Source organism: Balaenoptera ricei, chromosome 6 (assembly GCF_028023285.1).
Source record: "Balaenoptera ricei isolate mBalRic1 chromosome 6, mBalRic1.hap2, whole genome shotgun sequence".
Taxonomy (NCBI): Eukaryota; Metazoa; Chordata; class Mammalia; order Artiodactyla; family Balaenopteridae; genus Balaenoptera; species Balaenoptera ricei.
The window spans coordinates 84,247,142-84,269,617 of record NC_082644.1 but is presented as its reverse complement, the minus strand read 5'-3'; the positions used below and the strand labels follow the sequence as shown (position 1 = coordinate 84,269,617).

Genomic DNA, 22,476 nt, shown 5'->3' with positions numbered 1-22,476 from the left:
AGCCAAAGCCAAAGGAAGCAATCAGTAAGAGCTGAACTATCTCCTTCCTTTCCCTTACACGTAAGCCCTGAGTTACCCAAAACCCAGAAAACAGAAAAGATACACTATTATTAGATAAATATTTATTGGGGAGAATCAATAATCTCCACAAGGAAGGAGTTATTTCTGGATGGGAAGTCTTCCTCCCTGGAAATTCTGGAGAAGTCTTTTCTGTCTAAACAGTAGAGACAGATGTCTGAACACAGTGCCTTCAGCAGTGCTGAGCGCAGCCAGGGGTGCTTGGACAGCTTGACACCTGCGGGTGGGGCTTGGATGGGCCACAGGCTCCCTGTGGGACACTGCTGGGGGATGTCCGTGACACAGTCGCTGGTCCTTGAATGCCACAACTTTCTGGGGCTGTCTCTTCTTATCTCTGACCTGTCTTGTACTTGGAGGATAACCCTGGCCAGCAAAGATAGCTTCTTGATGGCAGGACTTGGTGTTTGTCACTTTACAGGAGGGAGCCCTGTAGTTGAAAGGATGCCCCTGGACAGGCTCTTTCTGGACCTGCACGTCCACCTTTTGCTGAGTTTTCCTAAACTGCACTGGGAAAGGAAGGGGCTCTGGAGAGCAGGTGACATCAATTGCATGCTGACACCCCAGTTTCTCCTCTAGGAACTTCCCGACGTCTGTCACAATTTTCTGAGCTTCAGTTGTCCCAGTAAAGGCCGCTCTACTTTTAACTAGGCCTCTGTTCTGCACAGTTGATATGGGGCTGCCCTTTTCCTGGGCATCTTCTTGCCTTTTGTATTTTATCCCAGAATAAAGCCATTGCAAGAAGTGCTTCATTCTTTTTCTGATATGGCCTTCAGGAAGAGGCTGTCCCTTCTGTGATAGGGTCTGGGAAGACTTGCTCGCAAGTGTCTCCTCTAGTACCATGTCCTGAGTAGGGAAACTCTTCCTCCTAAGTTTGGATGTCCCCAGACCTGTATCCCCTCCACCAAGCTCTTCTGCCTTGGGCCCCAGAGGGCTCACTCTCTTTGCAGTTGGTGGGAAATTCTTATCCTGGCACCTCCTTAAGGCATGCTTAGGTTCCTGCTGCTGCTCCGTCCTGATTCCTCTGTCCTCCAAATGGACACGCAGCACCTGGGAAGCTCCCATGTCCCCACCTGAGACAGCCTGGGCATGAGTCAGTGAGGCCTCGCAAGTCAAGTTATCTGAAGTGAGGGATGTGTCAGTGGGTTGGCCTTGAGCCTGGCTATGCTCCCTGTTCTCCAGTTTAAAGTTTAACTCACTGAACAGTTGTTCTTTAAGGTCTAATGATTTAGGATCTTGGGGAACTGGTAATTTGGGTGGGGGGCTTTCAGTGGTCACGGTAGTTTCTACTTTATTCTCATTCACATTTATCATTTGGGAGCTCCGTGGCTTGCTAGTTGTCAACATGTCACTAGTTTTTAATTGAAGAGTATCAAGCTCCTCAGCTGTGAATACCTCCCTAGACAATTTGGGCATGGAAACAGGTTCTGACTTCTCCACCTTTTTGCCCTGTTGCATTTCTCCTTTATCACTGGAACTCACACTCTTATGCTTCGGCTCATATCTGGCCCCAGCTTGCTTTGCAAGCAGCTTTTGGGGATTTCTGTTGGCTAGTTGAGTCTGTCTATGACCTGCTTTCCCTGTGATGCAGAGTGAGACAGGCAGATGAGTCTGTCTGGCATCCTTAATTCTCTGAACATCCTCTGCCAGCCCACGGTTGACACCCGAGCGTGATTGTCTCAGGACCCTCTGTCCTCCTTTGCCCACAGGTGAGATGGCAGGGAGAGAACGATCCAGGACAGGGGCTGAATTTGTTGCTCCCACTTTGTCTCCATGGAGAGATTTAGAGCTTCCTCTAAAGGACTTGAAGCTCCCAGATTTGGAGTCTGCCTCCGAAATCACATTGGTTGAGGAGGGCAAGTTGGCATGAGACAAGGACTGGGATGAGGCATCTTTCAATTTAAAGATCTGTATGGATTCAAGGACCTTGGCGGGAAGGGCCCACAACATCCTCATACGAAACCTTTTAATATGGGCTTCCAGCATCTGTTGTGCACTGGAATCAACAAAAGTCAGGTCCTGGAAGGTATTCAGGGAGTAGGCTTCACCCACTGATGATGGCAAACTTCTCTGTTTTGTTTGGGTGTGGGATTTCACAGAAGGAAGCAATGTTTCCTTCATAGCATGCCATGAATTATGCACAGTCCCAGGGAGCCGACCCTCATTTATTTCCTCAAACTTCTTGCTCAAATGTACTTTTAGGACATTTTCAAGTTGTCTCTGACCTAGACTCTCTGCTGACACCCTTGAATTTTTCTCTGAGAGACTCACCATCTGACTGTTTAGGTCTTTCTCAGAGTCATACCCCAGATCCTTACCTGAAGAGCTCTTTGGGTCATTCAACAGGTGATCTTTTGGGCCATTCTCTAGGCTGTGTCCCAGATCCTTCCCCACATCTTCCTCTAGCTGGAACATTTCTGAGCTCCTCTCATGGAAGCTTCCAGTTTGGCTCAATCCAACATTTACATTTTTGCTACTCTGACTCTTAAACACAGAGATCAGTGAGACTTCATTATTGCTCTCCGACTCAGATGCCTCTGAAAAACTATTTGGAGGCAACATCAGTGACACAGACTCGTAGATTCTGCGGGGCAGGCCCCACCGGTGTTGGATGAGCCTCTTTCGAAGGTGATGCTCTAGTTTCTTCCGAAGTTCATCACTGAGAGGAAACTCCCCAGGAAGGATGGAGATTGAAACATGGGCCTGGGGGGCCCGGTGGCGAGGAGTCTTAGGAGCTGATGGACAAAAGTCTTCCTGAGATCTTTGGACCACAGAGGGTAAACCCCACAAATTTTCCTGTTGTTTCTGCAAAATGTTCCATTCCAGCCGTTGAATTTCAGATGAGGAGAGAGACTCTGACTCATCCTGAGGTCTGTGGAAATGTACCCCACAGTTCCTAATCTGGGGTAGAGGATCAGATGGTATGACAGGGAGTGGGGATTGAGGGTCGGCCTGGGACTGGACCTGAGTGACAGGTAGGGGCTGAGATTGAGGCAGGATTTGAGGCAAGGGTTCAGGCTGAATCTCAGGCAAGGACAGAGGTAGGGGATCGGGAAGCACTGGTGATTCTTGGCCTGTGGAGGCATTCGAGTTTCTATTGAAAATAAAGATTGAGGAACTGTCAGCCAAGACAGGAACAGCAGAGGGCAAGGACTCGCTGTGCAGAGATGGGAGACCCCAGAAGAACTGGATAGGTTTTTGCTGTAAATGGTCCTCCAGGGTCTTAGGATATGGGGGCTGCTGATGCACATGCAGCTCCTTTGGTTTGTCTTTGCTGCTCCAGAAGGGAAGGCAGACTGCTGAATCACGCTTATCAGCAATTGACTCTAACATTTTCCATGAAGAATTTTGTTGGTAGTCTGGCCTAAGTTGTTCTGGAAAAGAATCTTTTTTATTTTCCTTTTCCTTCCACATCAGGAAATCACTCCTCTTTTGGACTTGTCTCTCCAGGAGTGCCAGGACATCAGGGCTGAGAAATGAGAGGTTACCAGGCTCTACAAGGTCGGCTGCAGGGTCTCCCCCAAAAGAGGCCTCTGAAGAATGGAGGGCAAGAAACTCTTGATTGAAATCACATTGTGCCAACGTGGAAGGGAACAAGCCTTTGGCATGAGCTTGCCACCAGGAGAAGTCTGAAATTGACAAGCTTGAATGATCAGTGCCTCTGAGTGCTGGGACATAAGTGGACAACACACCAGGGCTTTCTGGAAGTGAGTTCTCAGGAACAGGCTTCAATAAGATGGCAATTGATTTAGACTGAGTGACAGTTAAAGTGCAGTCTGGCTGTGGTGAAACAGACAGAGTTGGTGGTGCATGATGACAAGCAGAAGAATCGGGGTGATTCACTGCCTGGGACAAATCTGATAAGGGATTGATATCTTGGGAAAGGGTGGGGTCAAGAGAGAAAATGGTATCCGGAGACAAAGTGGCCTCTCGTGGGGGAACAGGATCTGCTGTCTGAGCGTCATGTGGTAGGAGAGGGGGAAAGGCAAGGGGTTGGGGTGGGGAATAGTCCACAGGGAATTTGGAATCCAAGGAAGGAAAAGGCTCTGGTGCCAGAGAGTGACCCAGTGGTGAGGGTGAAAAAAAGTCAACTAAGGGAGTCACTGGGTTAGGGGAGAGAACGGAGGCGGGCAGTGGGGAAGGCTCAAGCAGAGAGGCTGCTGTTAGGTCTCTTGGAGGGACTGTTGAGAAGGCAGGGGACAGAGTAAACGATGACTCAGTCACAGGAGCTGTGGAAGCCAACGGGGACACAGAGGAAGTAGAATCTTCCAGGGCCTCTGGGAATAGCATCCGATTGACCTCAGCAGTTGCCTTATTACACACCTCGCAGAAGGGGTCTGGACATAAGAGTTGACGAATGCGGGTGGTGTCATCGTGCCGGCCCAGGGGGCTGCAGAAGACAGGAAGTACAAAGATGCAACCAGGACCAGAACAAGGAAAGGGAGACCTGCTGGCCTGGCAGGGGTGGGGTCATTTGAAGCCTGCTGCCCCTTCACATTGCTCCACTTCCATGAGTTCACAACATGCTCAGTAGCCCTCACCTCAAGGCCTTCATCACATACTCATTCCTATGCTACCCCCTGCCAGGACTACAGCAGGTGGCACTGAATCCCTGGAATGCATAGAACATGCTAAGGAGGGATCAGGAAAGAAGGGGAAAGACTAGTCACCTTTTCAGAATAGAAATCAGCTTCGTTTTCTCCTCTGTTTCTGTCTGGTGACATCTCCAACCTGAGAAACCAGGAGAGTGGGTTATATGTAATGAAGGTAGAAGCATAGGTATAATAAAGGAGTCCCCTTACGGGAAACCGTTGGGATATTAGACTCTGAAAGACCCAAGAATCAGTAGATGAGGTCAAATGGTCAATGACATTAACATGTGTATGTTGCTTCTTGTAAAGCACTTTCACATGCATTTTATCTCATGTGATGCTCAAAAACACCATGTGAAGCCCAGAGATCAGTGTTGCCTTAGAGAGGGATCTGATCATCCAGGAAGTGAAAGGACTTTTACAAAGTCAGGACACAGAAGTTCTGACTCTTGACATCTCACATGGCCACCTGTTGGGAAACACCCATTGCCCAGGTCCATCACTGCTTCATGCCCAGCGATGAGCAGAGCAGGGAATCTGAGAAGTGTCTCAGGCTCTGACTGCCTTCCCATAAGCCTCTCCTCTGAGAACTCTGGTTTCTGAGAGAAACTGTATCTAGCAGTTGACATCCTCAGAGATCAGGGACCTTGGACCTCATGGAAAAGGCAGGAAGGGTCACCCTTGGAGAGTTCAGATGGGATAGGCAGAACCTTACCTTTCGGTGTTCCACCTTTCCTTCTCCTCTTGGCTCTGCCCTGATGCTGAGAACAAAAAGAAAAGAATGAAGGGCTGGGGCTCGTTTCTCTCACTCCTCTCTAGGAAACTCAGATATTCATTATCCATGAATAATATGACTCTATTTTAATTAATAGAACTTTATGTTCCTTCCTTTTATCAATTTTAAGGGTTTAAAATGCTTTCAATTTTTTTCTTCTTTGACAAACTCAAAGAAGGACTTTTGTCTATGAGGTCCACACTTGATATTCTCAGTCAGAAGTCATCAGCCCAAGGAGAGCACAGCATCTGAGGCCAACAGTCACATCCATGTCCCTCAGATAGGACCCTGTATCCTGGAGCTCAGGCTCCAGCCTCTGCTCAGAGGCTCAGCATTGCTGCTCTGATCAGCCCAGCACAAAGGAAGGCTCTGTCGAGTGATGCCTGACGTGAGAATGTGACTCATGATCAAGCATTGGGGAACTCTGTTCTCCTGCAGAGATCCCAAACTCTCTAAATAACCCAACCCAGGGCCACAAAGTTACTGCAAAGTTATTGCTTGGGATTTTATCCTGGAATCTCCAAACACTCAGATGGGCCATGGGCTTCAACTGGAAGCCTTAGTCCTCCCTGAACCCCTGGCCCTGCCTGGCCTCTTTCCCTAGAAGGATGATATTCTATCCTCTCCTTGAACTTCCCATCTTAGGTGTCTCTCTGAGCCAACCAAACTCATTTTAAAATGTGGGAATAGAAATGGAAACAACAATAAAGAATCTCTGTTGGGGGCTCACCCAGGGGTACTTACCTTTGGGATGTCTTTGGTTTTACTGAAGGTAGGTGAAAATGGCAAGCTCACCAGGTACCACAGGAACAGAAGCAGCAACCCCAACCCGCACGGGATGACGAGGTTTTGGTCAATATCCAAGGACGTTGAGCCAAAGCTCAGACATGGGTCTGTAGCGCTGTTCAAAAATGAGAGAGCATTCCATTTTCTGAATTCCATTATCTGAATCACAAGGCTGCCTGAAGTTACTGAGCACTGAGAGTGCGGGCGCGGTCCCAGGCCTGCATCACAGAGCAATGAAGAGTCACAAAGCGTTTGAGTGTGGGGGAGGGGACAACATGGAGAGGGTGTGTCCACAGCCCCTCCCCCCACCCACCAGTTCAGCAGACCCTTCCGCCGCTGCTGGACCTTCCAGGTCCCTCTGCCCTACCCTGCCATCCTTTCATGGTTTCATATATTTACAGTAATGAAGTTTTCTGCTTGTCCCATCTGTAACCCAGATACTACCTGGGTCCCCTTTACTGTTTGATAGAAACTTGACTTGGGTCTCACCAATTCCACTGCCTTAAATGTCTGAAATACTGTCTGGAATTTTTGCTTGTACCCACACATTTATACTCAGGATCATATATGTCCTTAAATCCATCTTTCCTATAGAATCTTTTCGCTACACAAACCCAGTTATAAAGAACTTAGAAGTTCTTTTATCCAGTTTTGTGAATGTTGAATAGGAAATTTTGCTTTTTGTTGCAGTCAGCCGTTACCATCTTCAGTCAGAGGGGCTGACTCAAATAATTAAAATGAATAATTCATTATTCAACATTCACAAAACTTAAGTTACTATAAAATAAATGTAAATAATTAAACCTTCACGAGATCTTGAGGAGAAGTCTGTAGCACTTATTTTTCTGAAGTTAGTGAAGCTTAAACTGCATAAAGACTTTTAGGACATGCTACACACACACACACCCTTTGACAAACCAATCTGGTATTTTCAAATCTAAGAATAAAGTGTTTTCTCATTTTATTCCAATCTTCCATCTTTTGTTTTGACCCTACTTCTTACTCTACCTAAAATACAGACAGTCGCTGCACTCTACGTCAATTTTCTAACATGTGCACAAATCCCTGCCCTAGTCAGTTTGGGCTGCCGTAACAAAACACCATAGACTGGGGGCTTAAACAACAAACACTTATTTCTCATAGTTCTGGAGGCTGGGAAGTCCGAAATGAAGGCAACAGCAGATTCTGTGTCTGGTGAGACCTACTTCCTGGTTCGTAAACAGCTGTCTTCTCCCAGCAACCCTGCAGAAAAAGTGGGTGAGAGAGCTCTGTGAGGTCTCTTCTATAAGAGCACTAATTCCATTCATGAAGGCTCCACTGTTATGACCTAATCACCTCCCAAAGGCCCCATCTCCTAATACTATGATATCGTATTGGGCTTAGGGTTTCAACATATGAGTTTGGTGGGACACAAATATTCTGTCCGTAACACTACCCAAAGGCTGCCCTAAGTCCTCTGGTGGCAGGGTGGGACCTAGGAATGTCAAAGCCTTAGAGAAGAATCAAGCCTTGAGCAGCCTTACCTGATTATCCTTGTGGGCTCTGTAAATATAATCTTTTCTTAAGTGTGCCTTGCCACAAAGGCTGAGAAGCTCTGCTCTATATAATCATCCCCATAAATGTTTGAAAATCAACTACCTGCCACGCTTTTTTTCAGGCTCCTCTCGTCAGGTTTAAATAATCCCAGTATTTCCCTCCCCTCTTCCTACATTTTCCTTTCTAAACTCTTTATCTTCATGATAGCTGTTCTCTGAACTGTCTCCTAATTTCTCATGTCTTTCATAAACTGTGGTGCCCTTTATTTGACACCCATGGCCTAGCACAGTTACTTGATCTCCTGTGAAAGGGTTAGACAGCCTTCAAACCCACAGAGTCTTCTTTCAATTATGCAGGAACAGGTAACCTACCCTGAGGATAAAATCTGCCAAGAGGCACCACTTCCTCCTGACCTTGATATACAGCCTCAGCCAAGTTTTCATTTAATAAATATTTAGTGCTGGAAACTAGGAGACACAAGTACCTGTAAGTCACAGCCTCTGTCCTTAAGGACCTCATGGTGCAGTTTTAGGGGAAAGCCCTACACAGGTCAAGAGTTACATAACCGCACAGGAGAGGTCCCCCATGGCATTTGTGAATTGGCAAGTGATCTCTGGAATAGATCAGAGAAGGGACAGATGCTATGGGTGATAACTGCTCAGACATTTTATGCTCCTTAGGAAGGTATCCCTGCACGCCTCTCCAATTTTCTGATACAAATTAACGATTCTTGGAGAAGATGGTTAAAGAAGAGCTTTTCTCTTTTAAAAGGGCACACGTTGGCTAGATATCCTTACATACATTTGTGTGCCTTGCGTGTAAAACTTACAAGAAGTTTCAACAAAAAGGCTTTTCCCAAAATGTTAATAAGATTCCTTTTCAGAACCTGGTAGAGCTCCTTCAAAATTTAAAGAAACAAAGGACTAAATGTACAGTACTTTTTTTTGCTTTTTTTTTTCTTTTTGTACCAACCACAAATAAACTCCATTGGTATTTAGTAGGAGAAGTTCACAGCACTTATCCTTCCTAGACTAACATCAATTATAAATTATAAATTTATTTGTCTAATTTATAAAACATTTTCCTTTCAGCGATCTCAGTGGATTTTCACAAACATCCTGTGATGTAAACAGTACAGGTATTATTGTGCCCATTTTATCAGTGAATAAAACTGAAGCTCAGAGACGGGAAGAAACTTCCTTAGATTGTTCAGCAAGTAAGTAGTAGAGCCCTGACTACTAAATTCCCCACATTCTCAATGCTACTATTTTAAACAATATAAATAAGTGACTTCTTAAAAAGTATGCCCTGGTACTAAAATTAAAGTGGTTATGTGATTGAGAATATTCACTTTATCCATTAAATGATGCCAAATTTGGGAAGTAAAGAAAAGCTATTTTTGGCATCCTATCACCTCTTAGGTACCTTTTCCTTTTCATTCTTAGCACCAGTATCTTGCTTGGTTTTCTCTATTGCCCTCTTAAAACCTACTTTCAAGAAATCTATTACATATGACTCTCAGTAAGGTATAAATGAATAATAAAAGTTTAAAATGTCATCCTCCCAGGAACACATTTCACACATTTTACATATAGCTAACCCCAAAGCCTTGTAATAAAACTCTCACCAGAGCATTTCAGGCAGCCATCCTGAGGTGGCAGTGGTGGCTTTTAGTAGAGTGAGATCTTCTCCTCTCCACCCAATGACATCTTCCCAGTTGACCTTCGTCACCACACAGAAGTCTGGTCCCAGATTTCAGGCTGCACATGGTTAGATTATCCCCAAGGAAGAGTATTTTCCAAAAGCTGTACTAGAATAGTATGCTGCCTGTTGGAGGAGACTCAGTAGGGATAAGTCGTTCGTCTAGGATTGTCACATGTCCTCAGTGCCCTCACTCACATCCTGGCCACAGTCCCAGGGATGAGCCACGTAGAGGGAGCTTTTTTTAGGTTACCAAAAAGCCTGAAGAACAACAGATTCTAGAGCAGAATCCTTTAAAACTGCACTTAACACTGCCGCTTTAAGATGTTCTTCATTCATACACACACCACACTTTCACTGAACTCTACCATGTAGTATTTCCAGTAGAAATATCAAGAAAATAAGGCATTGCCTCTGCCCTCAGGCAGGTCATAGTTCAGTAAGTAAGGCCTGCAAACAACTATAATAAAGTGATATGAACTATAAAAGAAGTAGGAATAAGAACACAATGAAAATACAGGTAAAGGAGCAATTAATTCTTCTGCCAGGAGGGAGACAAGAGAGAGGCAGGGAAAATTTCAGAGGTGGTGCCAACTGAGATGGGCCTTGTGAGCTCACCTCCTCCTCCTCCTCTCCGTCCTTGCCATGGCCCTCTTCCTGTTCCTCACCCCCTTCCTCCTCATCCTCCTTTTCTTCTTTAGACTTTAATTTTTAGAGCAGTTTAAGGTTCACAGCAAAACTGAGCAGAAAATACAGAGTTCCCATATGCCATCTGACCCCCCCAACACCCCTCCACACACACACACAACCTCTTCCACTATCAACATCCAGCACCAGGACTTCCCTTGTGGCGCAGTGGTTACGCCTGCCAATGCAGGGGACATGGATTCGATCCCTCGTCCGGGAAGACCCTATATGCCATGGAGCAGCTAAGCCTGTGCACCACAACTACTGAGGCAGTGCTCTAGAGCCTGTGAGCCACGACTACTGAGCCCGCAAGCCACAACTACTGAAGCCCGCGTACCTAGAGCCCATGCTCCACAACAAGAGAAGCCACTGCAATGAGAAGCCCGTGCACCGCAATGAAGAGTAGTCCCCGCTCACTGCAACTAGAGAAAGCCTGCCTGCAGCAAAAGAAGACCCAACACAGCAGGAAGGAAAGAAAAGGAAAGGAAAGGGAAGGGAAGGGGAGGGAAGGGGAGGGGAGGGGAGGGGAGGGGAGGGGAGGGGAAGGGAAGGGAAGGGAGGGGAAGGGAGGGGAAGGGAGGGGAGGGGAGGGGAGGGGAAGGGAGGGGAAGGGAAGGGAAGGGAAGGGGAGGGAAGGGGAGGGAAGGGGAAGGGAGGGGAGGGGAGGGGAGGGGAGGGGAAGGGAGGGGAAGGGAGGGGAAGGGAAGGGAAGGGAAGGGAAGGGAAGGGAAGGGAAGGAGGGAGGGAGAGAGGGAGGGAGGGAGGGAGGAAGGAAATTAAAAAAAAAAAAATCCAGCACCAGAGTGGGACATGTGTTACAGTCGTACCTACACTGACATTTCATTCTCACCCAGAGCCCATAGTCTACATGAGTTTAGACAAGTGTATAGTGACACGTATCCCCCACTGCAGCATCACACCGAGTAGTTTCACGGCCCTGAAAATCCTCTGTGCTCTGCCTCTTCGCTGCATCCTCCACCCTAACCCCTGGCAACCACCAATCTTTTCACTGTCGCCAGTGTTTTGCCTTTTCCAGAATGTCATAGAGTTGAAATCATACAGTGTGTACGTAGCCTTTTCAGATTGGCTTCTTTCACTTAGTAATATGCATTTAAGGTTCCTGCATGTATTTTCATGGCTTAATAGCTCATTTTTTTCAGTGTTGAATGAATACTATTCAGTTGTCTGGATGTACCACAGTTGATTTACCCATTCACCTTAGACATCTTGTTGCTTCCCAGTTTTGGCACCTATGAATAAATCTCCTATAAACTCTTTTTTTTAAAAGACACGTTGTTGAGGCATAATTCACATACCATATAATTCACCCATTAAAAGTGTACAGTTCAATGACTTTTAGTATATTCACAGTGTTGTGCATCCATCACTACAATCAATTTGAGAACATTTTCATCACTCTAAAAAAGAAACTCTGTTCCCCCTAGCCTTCACCCTTCGATCTCGTCACTCTCCCCAGCCCTAGGTTACCACTAATCTACTTTCTCTATAGATTTGTCAATTCCAGACATTCATATAAATGGAATTATACAATATGTGGCCTTTCATATCTGGCTTCTTTCACTTAGCATAATGTTTTCAAGGTTAGTCCATGTTGTAACATGTATCAGTACTTCACTTATTTTCATGGCAAGTAATATTTCATTTTATGGATATACCACATTTTGTTTATACACTGATCAGCTGATGAACATTTGGTTTGTTTCCACTTTCAGCTATTATGAATAAAGCTGCTATGAACATTTGTGTACACATTTTGGTGCGGACATATGTTTTCATTTCTTGCTTATTCATTTTTGCAATAACTTAAAGTCACACTTTGTCTAAGTTTGTTGTTTTCTGAGATTTTGGTAATATAACCATATCAGACTCCCTATGAAATGAAGGCTTTGGAGTCTAAATGCAGTTTTTGTCAAATGTCTGGGTGCATCAATTTGCCCTCCTGCCAACACTCTCAAAATTAGCCCTTGAGTCAGCAGGAATGATGGTGATGCATAACGCTTAACATTTAAAAGTAACGAACACCTTATGTTCTCAAGTTTCTATTCTTAGAAAATCAGAAGAGGGTGTGGGAAGAGAAAGTGCAATCCAGCCAAAGTGAACATGAGCAAACCTATAATATATATAAAAGTGCATGTCTGGTCACACTAAAGCATTGGGCATGTGTCTGAGGATGAGAGTAGCAAAAAAAATTAGGCTGAAAAAGAAGGGGACTCAACTGTGAATGCTTTGAATGACAGTTTAAGAAGCCTGAACTCTGGACCAAGGCAGTGGGAAGCTAAGGTTTTCATAACCAGAAGAATGGCATTCCCAGATCTCTGTTTTGGAAAGATGACTGGCAAGGTAACTGAGAGTTAGGGGGAAATATGCAAATATCACATAGGACTCTTTCTCATGCAGATGATCGAAAACCTAATGAATTCTAGCCTGAGCAAAAATTTTAATTTATTGGCTTCTATTGCTCTACAACACAGGAGCAGATTCAGCTTCTGACTTGCTACCTCTTGGTTCTCCTTTCTTGGTGTTGACTCATTCTCAAGCCACTCCTCTTATAGTCCCAAGATGGCATCCAGCCAGGAAAAACAGAATTGTTGTCCCAGTTTCTCAACCAAAGTCCCAACATCCAAGTGACTGGGACCAGCTCAGGTCATAAGAACACCCATGCATTAATTACTGGGAACCAGAGAATACTACTGGCCTAGTCTAGGTCAGTGCTACTCAAAGTGTGGTCCGTGGACCAATGCCTGTTACCACATTTTTGCTACCATCTGCAACAAGGTAAGTATAGACAATGGAATATTACTCAGCTGTAAAAAGAAATGAAATTGAGCTATTTGTAGTGAGGTGGATGGACCTAGAGTCTGTCATATGGAGTGAAATAAGTCAGAAAGAGAAAAACAAATACCATATGCTAACACATATATATGGAATCTAAACAAACAAACAAAAATGGTTCTGAAGAACCTAGGGGCAGGACAGGAATAAAGACACAGAGAATGGACTTGAGGACATGGGGAGGGGGAAGGGTAAGCTGGGACGAAGTGAGAGAGTGGCATGGACATATATACACCACCAAATGTAAAATAGATAGCTAGTGGGAAACAGCCGCATAGCACAGGGAGATCAGCTTGGTGCTTTGTGACCACCTAGAGTGTTGGGATAGGGAGGGTGGGAGGGAGACGCAAGAGGGAGGAGATATGGAGATATATGTATACATATAGCTGATTCACTGTGTTATACAGCAGAAACTAACACACCATTGTAAAGCAATTATACTCCAATAAAGATGTTCTAAAAAAAAAAAAGCTAAGTATAGAAACTGAGGATGGTTAGAAACTTGTACTGCAATTTGAGAGAGTAATTAAATTTAATAATAAAAACTGAGGCTTATATTTTGTATGTCATAGTTCGTATGTCATTTTTCCAGTGATTCATTTTTACTATATTTTATACAAGTACCAGTCCACAGTGGATGGGGGTGTGGGAGATGAAGCAAACTGGTCCTTCACCACAGACAATCTGAGAAACTGTGGTCTCATATACATGGTCCACTGTGAAGCCTGTGGGTGCATCAACATTCTGGAAACACACAGGGAGACTTTGGGGAGCTCTTTCTCCCTTGCCATGAAAGAAGGCAAAAATAAACGTCCACTATAATCGGGATCTTAGCTGGAGAGAGGAAGGACATTCCCAGACTTACTTTAGCTCTCTTATTTTCTCATGCTTTTTTCCACGTTGACCTGCCCTTATTCAGAGTCCCTAGTAAGAATTTACTCTGCATAAGCTTTGGATATGGCCAGTTTAATAAGCTAAACATTACATGGGCATTCACCTACCTTGCCCATTAGAACTTTTATTACTAGAATCAAAGCATTTGAATGGCTCTCTTAAGCCATTAAGAGAAAAACAACTTTGAGCTAGACTAACACAAGGTAATTACTAAGCTGAGCCAAATTCCTCTGCCATGCTCTTGGCACTGAGGTATGGAAACTCTACAGCCCTATAAGAGGTCTGAAGGAAAAAAACGTCTTATACAAATTTCAGGGGTCTAAGTTTCTCATTAAAAATACATTTTAGAAAATTGTTTTAGGTTAACTTGCTAGGGCAGTTGTATGGCAAGGAAACGGGTGTAGCAATTTGTCAAATTGCAGCTTTCATCTCTCTTTTAAAATAATATGGAAACAATAAAAACACAATTAAAACTAAAATTAAAAAAGCATAATCTGAAAGAGTATTTTGATTTTTTTCTAATTAAAGCTCTGCAATTAAAGTTTTGCTGGAGAACAACCTGTGTTTTTAATCTCACAAAGGGCTAATAAACGCACAGAATTTGAGATGTCTGCTAAAACTCAGAGCTGGAAGTGACCTTGGAGAACCTTCTAGTCTGGCTTTCTCATTTTACAAATTGGAAACTGAGGCCAAAGCAGGTTTATTTCTTTTTTCCTTAATCCTTTCTTTCGTGTGTGTGTGTGTGTGTGTGTGTTTTCTCTTGGTGTCTGCACATAATTTAGTCACTCAATATAGGACTTAATTCGTTCCAGTATGAAGACAAGGACTCAACAAACACCAAATTTTATGCAGTACTACCTCAAAATCTGCAATTTTTGCCTAAGTGAACTTCACAAACCATTGAGATAGTAATGCTTTTTTGTGAAAACCAAATGGAAATACAGCATGTGCCTTCATGCCTTCTGCAATAAAATAAGCTGAATGTGACTTCAATATTCCTTGGTGACCCCAGCTTAGTCTAATAAACAGCTGTAATACTGCAGAGGAGCAGGTGTAGGCGGTCTGGGACATGGACACAAATGTGCACTGTCTCCAGCAGTGCCCCACAAAACCTGCTATCATTTTAAAAATCCATCACCTGTATTTTAGGAGTTTACCTCTTTTTCATATAAACACAACAATTGTTTGTCAAATATACATACGCAGTGCAAAACTGACCTATGACAGAACTGCCTTTAGCAGGTCACAGGGCTACCCTAAAGAGTTAATGTAGTTTGGATCACTTTTATCCCCTCAGGGGGGTGAGGGAACCACAGGAAGGAAATGGAATATGACAAATAATATAAGATTTGGTGGGTACTTAATTTGTGCCCCAAACTTTCACTCATTTCATTTCTTAACTATCTTGTGAGAGAAGAAATATTTCTCTCACTTCACAGATAACAAGACTGAGCCCCTGAAAGATTAAATAACTTGCCCAAGGCCATAAGAGCTAAAAAGTGACAAAGTAAGGATTTGAACCAAGCTTGCTTTGGTCCCAGACGTGCATCTTCAATCCACACGATACTTACTGTCTCAGAGAGTAGAGTCACTGGGTCTTGATCACTGACTTCATTTTAACATGCCAGGAGCTATATTTTGCTGTATAACAAACCACCTCAAAAATTAGTGGCTTGAAACAATGAACATTTTATCTGCTCATAATTCTGCAATCTGGGCTGGGCTTGGCTGGGTGACCCTTCTGTTGATCTTACTGATGGCTACTCACGTGGATTCATCCAGCTGGCAGGTCAGCAGGGGCCTGGGCTTGACTGAGACACTGGGATGGCCAGGCTCGTCTCTCAGGGCCTCTCCCTCTTATGTGGCTTTTCTGACAGCCTCTCCACATAGCTCTAGCAGGCTAACAGAATTCTTATAAAGCAGATCATGGCTCTGCAGAGAACAAAAGCAGAACTTCTTAAGGCTTAGAACAAGAACTGATAGAGCATCACTCTGCCACTTGCAGTTAATTAAAATAAGTCATACTCCCAACTCAGGTTCTAAGAAAGAGGACTACGCAGAGGCAAATACTGGGAGATCACGGGGGGCCAACAATGTAACAGTGGTCGCTATACTCTTCTGAAACTGTGCACAATCAACTGTAAAAGGTGCTGTTTCTTCTATACCTTCCATTTTTCTTATGTCCAGTTTTTCACTCTTTCCCTGTTTGTTTCTCCACTTTCTCCTACCATTTCTTAGCTTTTCTGCGTTGTAACTGGCCTTCCCTAGGCAGCCACAAATAAAGGGTGCCTCTCCTTCAGAGCAGTGAACTGACCAGTCGCATCTTGTCAACCCTGTTCTTCAGGTCATCAGTTTTTGCAGCTGAAGTGTTCTACTGACAGAGGTTTCTTTGTCTAGGTTGTTGTTTCATTTTGCTTTGCTTTATAAACTGGGTTCAAAGCTGGAAGTCTAATTTAAAGGAAATAGGACGTTACTGCCTCAAGAAGCAACTTAAGTGAGTACATTTAAAAGCTTCACCCTTATAAATAAAATCTAGAATCTATCATACTCCTCTTCAGTTTTACCTGCAAGAAGGCAAGATGTCCAGTTCAATGGCCAAGGCAACAAATCAATGTTTATCATGTTTTACATGCTTCAAATTCCTTTAGCAGTCATTCACCAGGGCAGAGAAGGAAGAGAGGCCTGTAGGAATCAGATAATTTCCAGCATTACAATTCTAGTTCACAGCAGGTTACTTCTTACACGTAGCTAAAATGAGATCAGATTATATTTCCATTGAGTCATTCAACCTGTCTGATCACTGCTTTCCGCTGTCAGGAGAGTTTCAAGAGTACCAAGAATTAGCTAGGGCCATGAGAACTTGCTGTACAGATACCACAAGCATGAAGAGGGCAAAGGAAGTAAGAGAAAAAAATTGTAAACACCCAAGGTGAAAATTCTTGCAGAAGGGGATCATGGGTTTCCATTTGAAATACTGAGGAATTAAAATGAAAGTTAAAATAAAAGTTGAAATGTGAATTACCCTTCAAGTGCTTCCAAATCGATTCACCGACAATGTTTATCACTGTGTCTTTTATTCTGCTCCCTGAGGCCAGTCATTGGATCCTTGATTGTTGGATTACATCTCCACCAGACATTTAGGTGCAAAAATGAAAGGGGATTAAATTTAATTTGGCTATGAATTGCTCAAGTGAAGGAGGCAACTGAGATAAAATGTCTTTGTTACTATTTTAGACTAATTCATTGACTCTAATCTGTGTTCTGTCGTCACAAACATCAAAAGTTGATCGAAAATGGGTGTAAATTCATACATAAATGAATAATACACAAACTCATTACAACCCTCATAATGATTTACAAAAGTCCAATAAATATTCTATGAAAATTTGGAGAATCTGACTAGATTCTGATGTTCTCAGGAAGAAAAAATTGATAAGTTTATCAAAGAAATTTTTGAATGAAGAATATAAATGGGTCTAGCCACATTAGACATTTAAATACAGCATAAAGCTGAGCTGGAGGGCGTGGTGCCCACCAGCAACAGTGTCCACATGGTGGGGAGAGCTCCAAGGGTGGCTGCCGCCAGTTGACTCTGTCCCCAGGGTGAGCTGCAGTCGCCACCATCCCTCACCCCGTGCCTCTCCGGGAAACTCTCCAAGACCAGTAAGCATTTTTTGTGAGAAGTCTCTTTTAAAACTGCTTTTGCTATATCCCATAAATTTTGGCATCAACATGTCTCATGGTCTCTGCCTGAAGGACAGGGCCTGGATCTGACCCCATCTCTTCATCACAACCTCCAATTCTCCACCTGGACCAGCCTTCACCACCCTCAGCCTCAAGTCACCTGTCATGGTCTCCCACATGAGCTCCACGCTTTTTACCCTTTTGCTCACATGTTAGCTTCTGCCCTTTTATATGGAAAATAAACTCTCTATGGTGAAAAAAAATAAGGCTATGATAATTAAAATAAGACACTACAGAAAGAAGAAAAAATATAAAGATATAGAACACACACTAGACAGTCCAGAATTGATTTTTTTCCATACAAGAATTTGCTAGAAAACAAAAGTGACAGCACCAGAAAGGAAGAACTATTCATTAACTTGTGCAGGAATAACTGGGTAGGAATTTAAGGGAAATAAAATTAAAATTAATTTAGACCCATCTTTCATAGTGTATAACAAAATAAATCCCAGATATATTAAAAAGTTAAATATTTTTAAAACATCCTTTTCCAAATGCCCACTCAAACAAGGTATTAGATCTGTGAATTTAAAACCAAGGATGACTTCCTAAGCTTAAAATCCTTTTAAGAAATCATAAAACAAAAGACCAACTGTTCAGACTACATAAAATTTAAAACTTCTATTTGTAAAAAAAAAAAAGTGAGTAGCAAAACCAATTTTTTAAAAAAGAACAACAGCAGATTGAGAAAATGCATTATTTTACTACTATAGCAAAAGCAAACATTTTCACATTTATTTTTAATTTTTAAACAAATGTTTATTTATCTTTGGCTGCATTGGGTCTCCATTGCTGCACGCGGGCTTTTCCCTAGTTGCGGCGAGCGGGGGCTACTCTTCATTGTGGTACATGGGCTTCTCATTGTGTTGGCTTCTCTTGCTGCGGAGCACAGGCTCTAGGCGTGCGGGCTTCAGTAGTTGCAGCACGTGGGCTCAGTAGTTGTGGCTCACGGGCTCTAGAGCGCAGGCTCAGTAGTTGTGCTGCAGGGGCTTAGCTGCTCCACGGCACGTGGGATCTTCCTGGACCAGGGCTCGAACCCGTGTGCCCTGCGTTGGCAGGCAGATTCTTAACCACTGTGCCACCAGGGAAGTCCCCACATTTATTATTTGTTGATGAATTTTTTTTCTATCTGTGGCCTTTGTTCAGGGCAACAGAATTAATATTCCTAAAACCCTGTTTCCTTATGACATTTCCTTGCAGGAGTATAGCAATTCTCTGTTGTTTACCATTCTCTAATGTCAGTCATTTCAGTACAACCTTCATATACTCACCATATCCATAGGCCATCTCTACCCAATATTTCTTTAATAATTTTCGTTAAATCAACTCTGTTTTACTTAAATAAATTTACCTTTGTTCCAACCAATAATTTCTATGAAATCAGAAGTTTTATGTAAATGAGATTTAAATGTATAATACAAATTTAAAAACACAAATATGTCTACCATTGAAAATTACCTATGCTGACTGTGACGATTAATTGTAATGTCAACTTGGCTAGGGTATGGTGTCCCACTGTGTGGTGAAACATCAGTCAATGTTACAGAAAGGTTTTTAAAGATGTGATTACCATTTAAATCAGAAGACTCTGAGTAAAGCTGATGGCTTTCCATAATGTGTGTGGGCCACATCCAATCAGTTGAAAGACTTGAGATGAAAGACTGAGGTCCTCCAAAGAAGAAGGAATTCCGCCTCCAGACTGCCTTCAGATTCAAGACTTCAACATCAACTCCTGCCAGAATTTCTAGTCTGCTGGCCTGCACTGCAGTTTTTGAACTTGCCAGCTTCCACAATCGCATGAGCTAATTCTTTAAAATAAATCCTCACCCCGTCTGTCTATCTCTGTCTCTGTCTGTCTCTGTGTGTGTGTGTGTGTGTGTGTGTGTGTGTGTGTGTGTGTGTGTATACACTCGTACACTCTATCCTATTGGTTCTATTTCTCTGGAGAACCTTGGCCATCCTTTGGGAACACTGACTTCACAAATCACATTCAAGAGTCTTGGCCTGGATGCCAACGTCCACCTAAATCTGGCTTCTCCTTCCTGTTCCAAATTCATTTCATGTGACTTTCCACTGCACACTCTGCTCTACTCCATCTGGTCACCTCACACCTTTGTTTGTGCTCTGTACTCTGCTGAGAATGCTTTGGTTTGCCAGGCCTCCCCAGTTACTACCTTCAAGGCCTGGATCAATTACCACATGGGGAGCTAAGGAAGAAATCAGATTCTCACATTTAGACATATATAAAACCAGCTTTGGAAAATAAGTTTCCATCTCATATGCCAATTCTGACTAAGTGGTGGTGGCTTCTTAGAACATGTTAAGGAGGGTTCTGAGGCTCTCTGAAAGAACACAGTGATCTGTTAGTGATATCTAACAGCAGAAGGGTGAGAAGGGGTCAGACTGGTAATAAACTTATTTGCTCTCTGGCGTGATTATTAAGAAAACTAACCAGAAGTATTTTCCTGAGCCCTTTCCAATGCCTACTCAAACAAGATATCAGATCTATGAACTTTTTAAAGAAACTAATTTACTTTCTAGTCATTTCCCTGATTTACATATATAGGGAAGTCAACCAAGAGCATTCAAACAAAGGTAGAAAGAGAACAGAGAGCAACCTACATTTGCTTCCCCAAAACCTGCTTTTTCGCATAATACCAAACATCGAAACAGAATCTACCTACTGGAATGAGTGAGTGGGGAATACAAATATCCCCAGCATGCCCACTTAGCTATTCCATGGCCAAGCTGCCCAGCACCTGACACTGGGACATCCTTATAAATATTTGGGGAAATCATTAGGTATGAAAATTTTCTTGGAACTGAAAAGTTGCATTGGTCCTTCCCTCACATCCCTGCCTTCCCATCCCTGGATTGCTAGAATGAGAAAAGAAGAAACCCTTTGCAGCACACCAAGATCTGAGTTTGCCTGATTGATACAGATTTTCCTGAAAATCAACCTAAAATTGTCCTGATAGGAAATCACCCTATGCCTGGTTTTCAATAGTTCTTTCCCATATTCTTTAAGATTGGGAGTAGCGGGGTGGCATGAGTATTTATACAGATGGATTAGGTTACTTTCATTTATTCTGAATTTGAGCACTTCCTTCCATCACAACAATGTGACAGGCACTGAAGAGACAAAGAAAAATCATATTTGGTTTGTGCTTTCAAGGAGCTTGTAGCTTAATGACAGTCAAAGAATATATAGAAACATATCTTAGACCAGGGTTGGCAAACTTTGTTTTATGAAAGACGAGATAGTGAATGTTTTCAGCTCTGTGGGCCATATATTTTCTGTTGCAACTACTCAACTCTGCTGTTGAAGCACAAAAGCAGCATAGACAATACTTAAATAGATGGGTGTGGCTATCTTCTAATAAAAATGTATTTACAGGAAAAGGCTATTGGTCAGGTGTGGCCTCTAATTTGCTGATCCCTGACTTAGACTCTACTAGATGTATTAGGACCTGAGATGAGCACCTCTAAGAGGAAGAGTTTAAAAAAAAAAGGCGGGTGGGGGTGGGGATCAGTCTTTGGTTAGTGTGGTCACTTGAATAATCAGAACCTTATTCCTTGGTGGTGATTTTTTAATTTATTAAAACTCTCATGGGACTTCCCTGGTGGCACAGTGGTTAAGAATCCACCTGCCAATGCAGGAGACACCAGTTCGAGCCCTGGTCCAGGATGATCCCACATGCTGCAGAGCAACTAAGCCCATGTGCCACAACTACTGAGCCTGCGATCTAGAGCCTGTGAGCCACAACTGCTGAGCCCACGGGCCGCAACTACTGAAGCCCGCATGCCCTAGAGCCCATGCTCCTCAACAAGAGAAGCCATTGCAATGAGCAGCCCACGCACCATAACGAAGAGTAGCTCCTGCTCGACACAACTTGAGAAAGCCCGCACGTAGCAACGAAGACCCAACACAGCCAAAAATAAATAAATAAATAAATTTATTTATTTAAAAACATAAAAATAAAAAAATAAAACTCTCAGTAAGGTCTATGGCATTCCTCATGAATATGTGAGGAAATAAAGCAGTTATATTGAATAATAGAATGACTTTATTCATTTTAAAATATTTTTAATACAAGATTTTATAGTCATAATTCATTCAGTGAGGAGCAACTGCTAAATATGAAAATGATGTTGTAGAAATCTACAGGGCAGAGTGGAGAAAGCCCTAGAGGGAAATAAGAAGAGTCTTACAGAACGTGTTCAGTGGAAATGTGCCCCTGTCATGCACAGAGTTCCTAATTTTTCAAATCATCATGAAATATTCTGGAAAAACCATCCTCACCCCAAAATCTCAACAAAGGCTCTCCTTTTATTTTTAATTAATTTTTTTAACATCTTTATTAGAGTATAATTGCTTTACAATGGTGTGTTATTTTCTGCTTTATAACAAAGTGAATCAGCTATACATATACATATATCCCCATATCTCCTATCTCTTGCGTTTCCCTCCCACCCTCCCTATCCCACCCCTCTAGGTGGTCACAAAGCACCGAGCTGATCTCCCTGGGCTATGTGGCTGCTTCCCACTAGCTATCTATTTTACATTTGGTAGTGTATATATGTCCATGCCACTCTCTCACTTCGTCCCAGCTTACCCTTCCCACTCCCCATATCCTCAAGTCCATCCTCTACATCTGCATCTTTATTCCTGTCCTGCCCCCAGGTTCTTCAGAAACTTTTTTTTTTTTTTTTTTAGATTCCATATATATGTGTTAGCATATGGTATTTGTTTTTCTCTTTCTGACTTACTTCACTCTGTATGACAGACTCTAGGTCCATCCACCTCACTACAAATAACTCAATTTCATTTTT

At 43.1% G+C, this 22,476-nt stretch overlaps 1 protein-coding gene and 1 long non-coding RNA gene across 2 annotated transcripts in view; both read right to left on the bottom strand.

Annotated features, from left to right (window-relative positions):
• Positions 1-132: 132 nt before the first annotated feature.
• Positions 133-16,222, bottom strand: LOC132368083 (spermatogenesis-associated protein 31D4-like). Its single transcript, XM_059926671.1, has 6 exons — positions 16,214-16,222; positions 15,668-15,753; positions 6,187-6,343; positions 5,383-5,428; positions 4,746-4,806; positions 133-4,465 (listed from the first exon to the last, which is right to left on the bottom strand). Exons 1-6 carry the CDS (start codon positions 16,220-16,222, stop codon positions 160-162), a joined length of 4,665 nt encoding a protein of 1,554 aa, XP_059782654.1. The 3' UTR covers positions 133-159.
• A 721-nt stretch (positions 16,223-16,943) lies between these two features.
• The window catches only part of LOC132367140 (uncharacterized), a 195,371-nt gene continuing 189,838 nt past the window's right edge, over positions 16,944-22,476 (bottom strand). The window contains exon 5 of the long non-coding RNA XR_009503703.1: positions 16,944-17,023. This is a non-coding gene — a long non-coding RNA (uncharacterized LOC132367140). The remainder of the gene's footprint in view (positions 17,024-22,476) is intronic.

Coding starts and splice junctions, on each gene's coding strand:
- LOC132368083 (XM_059926671.1), bottom strand. Junction 4,807..5,382: donor GAAAGGTGGAACACCGAAAG/GTAAGGTTCTGC, acceptor CTGGTTTCTCAG/GTTGGAGATGTCACCAGACA. Junction 4,466..4,745: donor CTGATTTCTATTCTGAAAAG/GTGACTAGTCTT, acceptor TGTCTTCTGCAG/CCCCCTGGGCCGGCACGATG.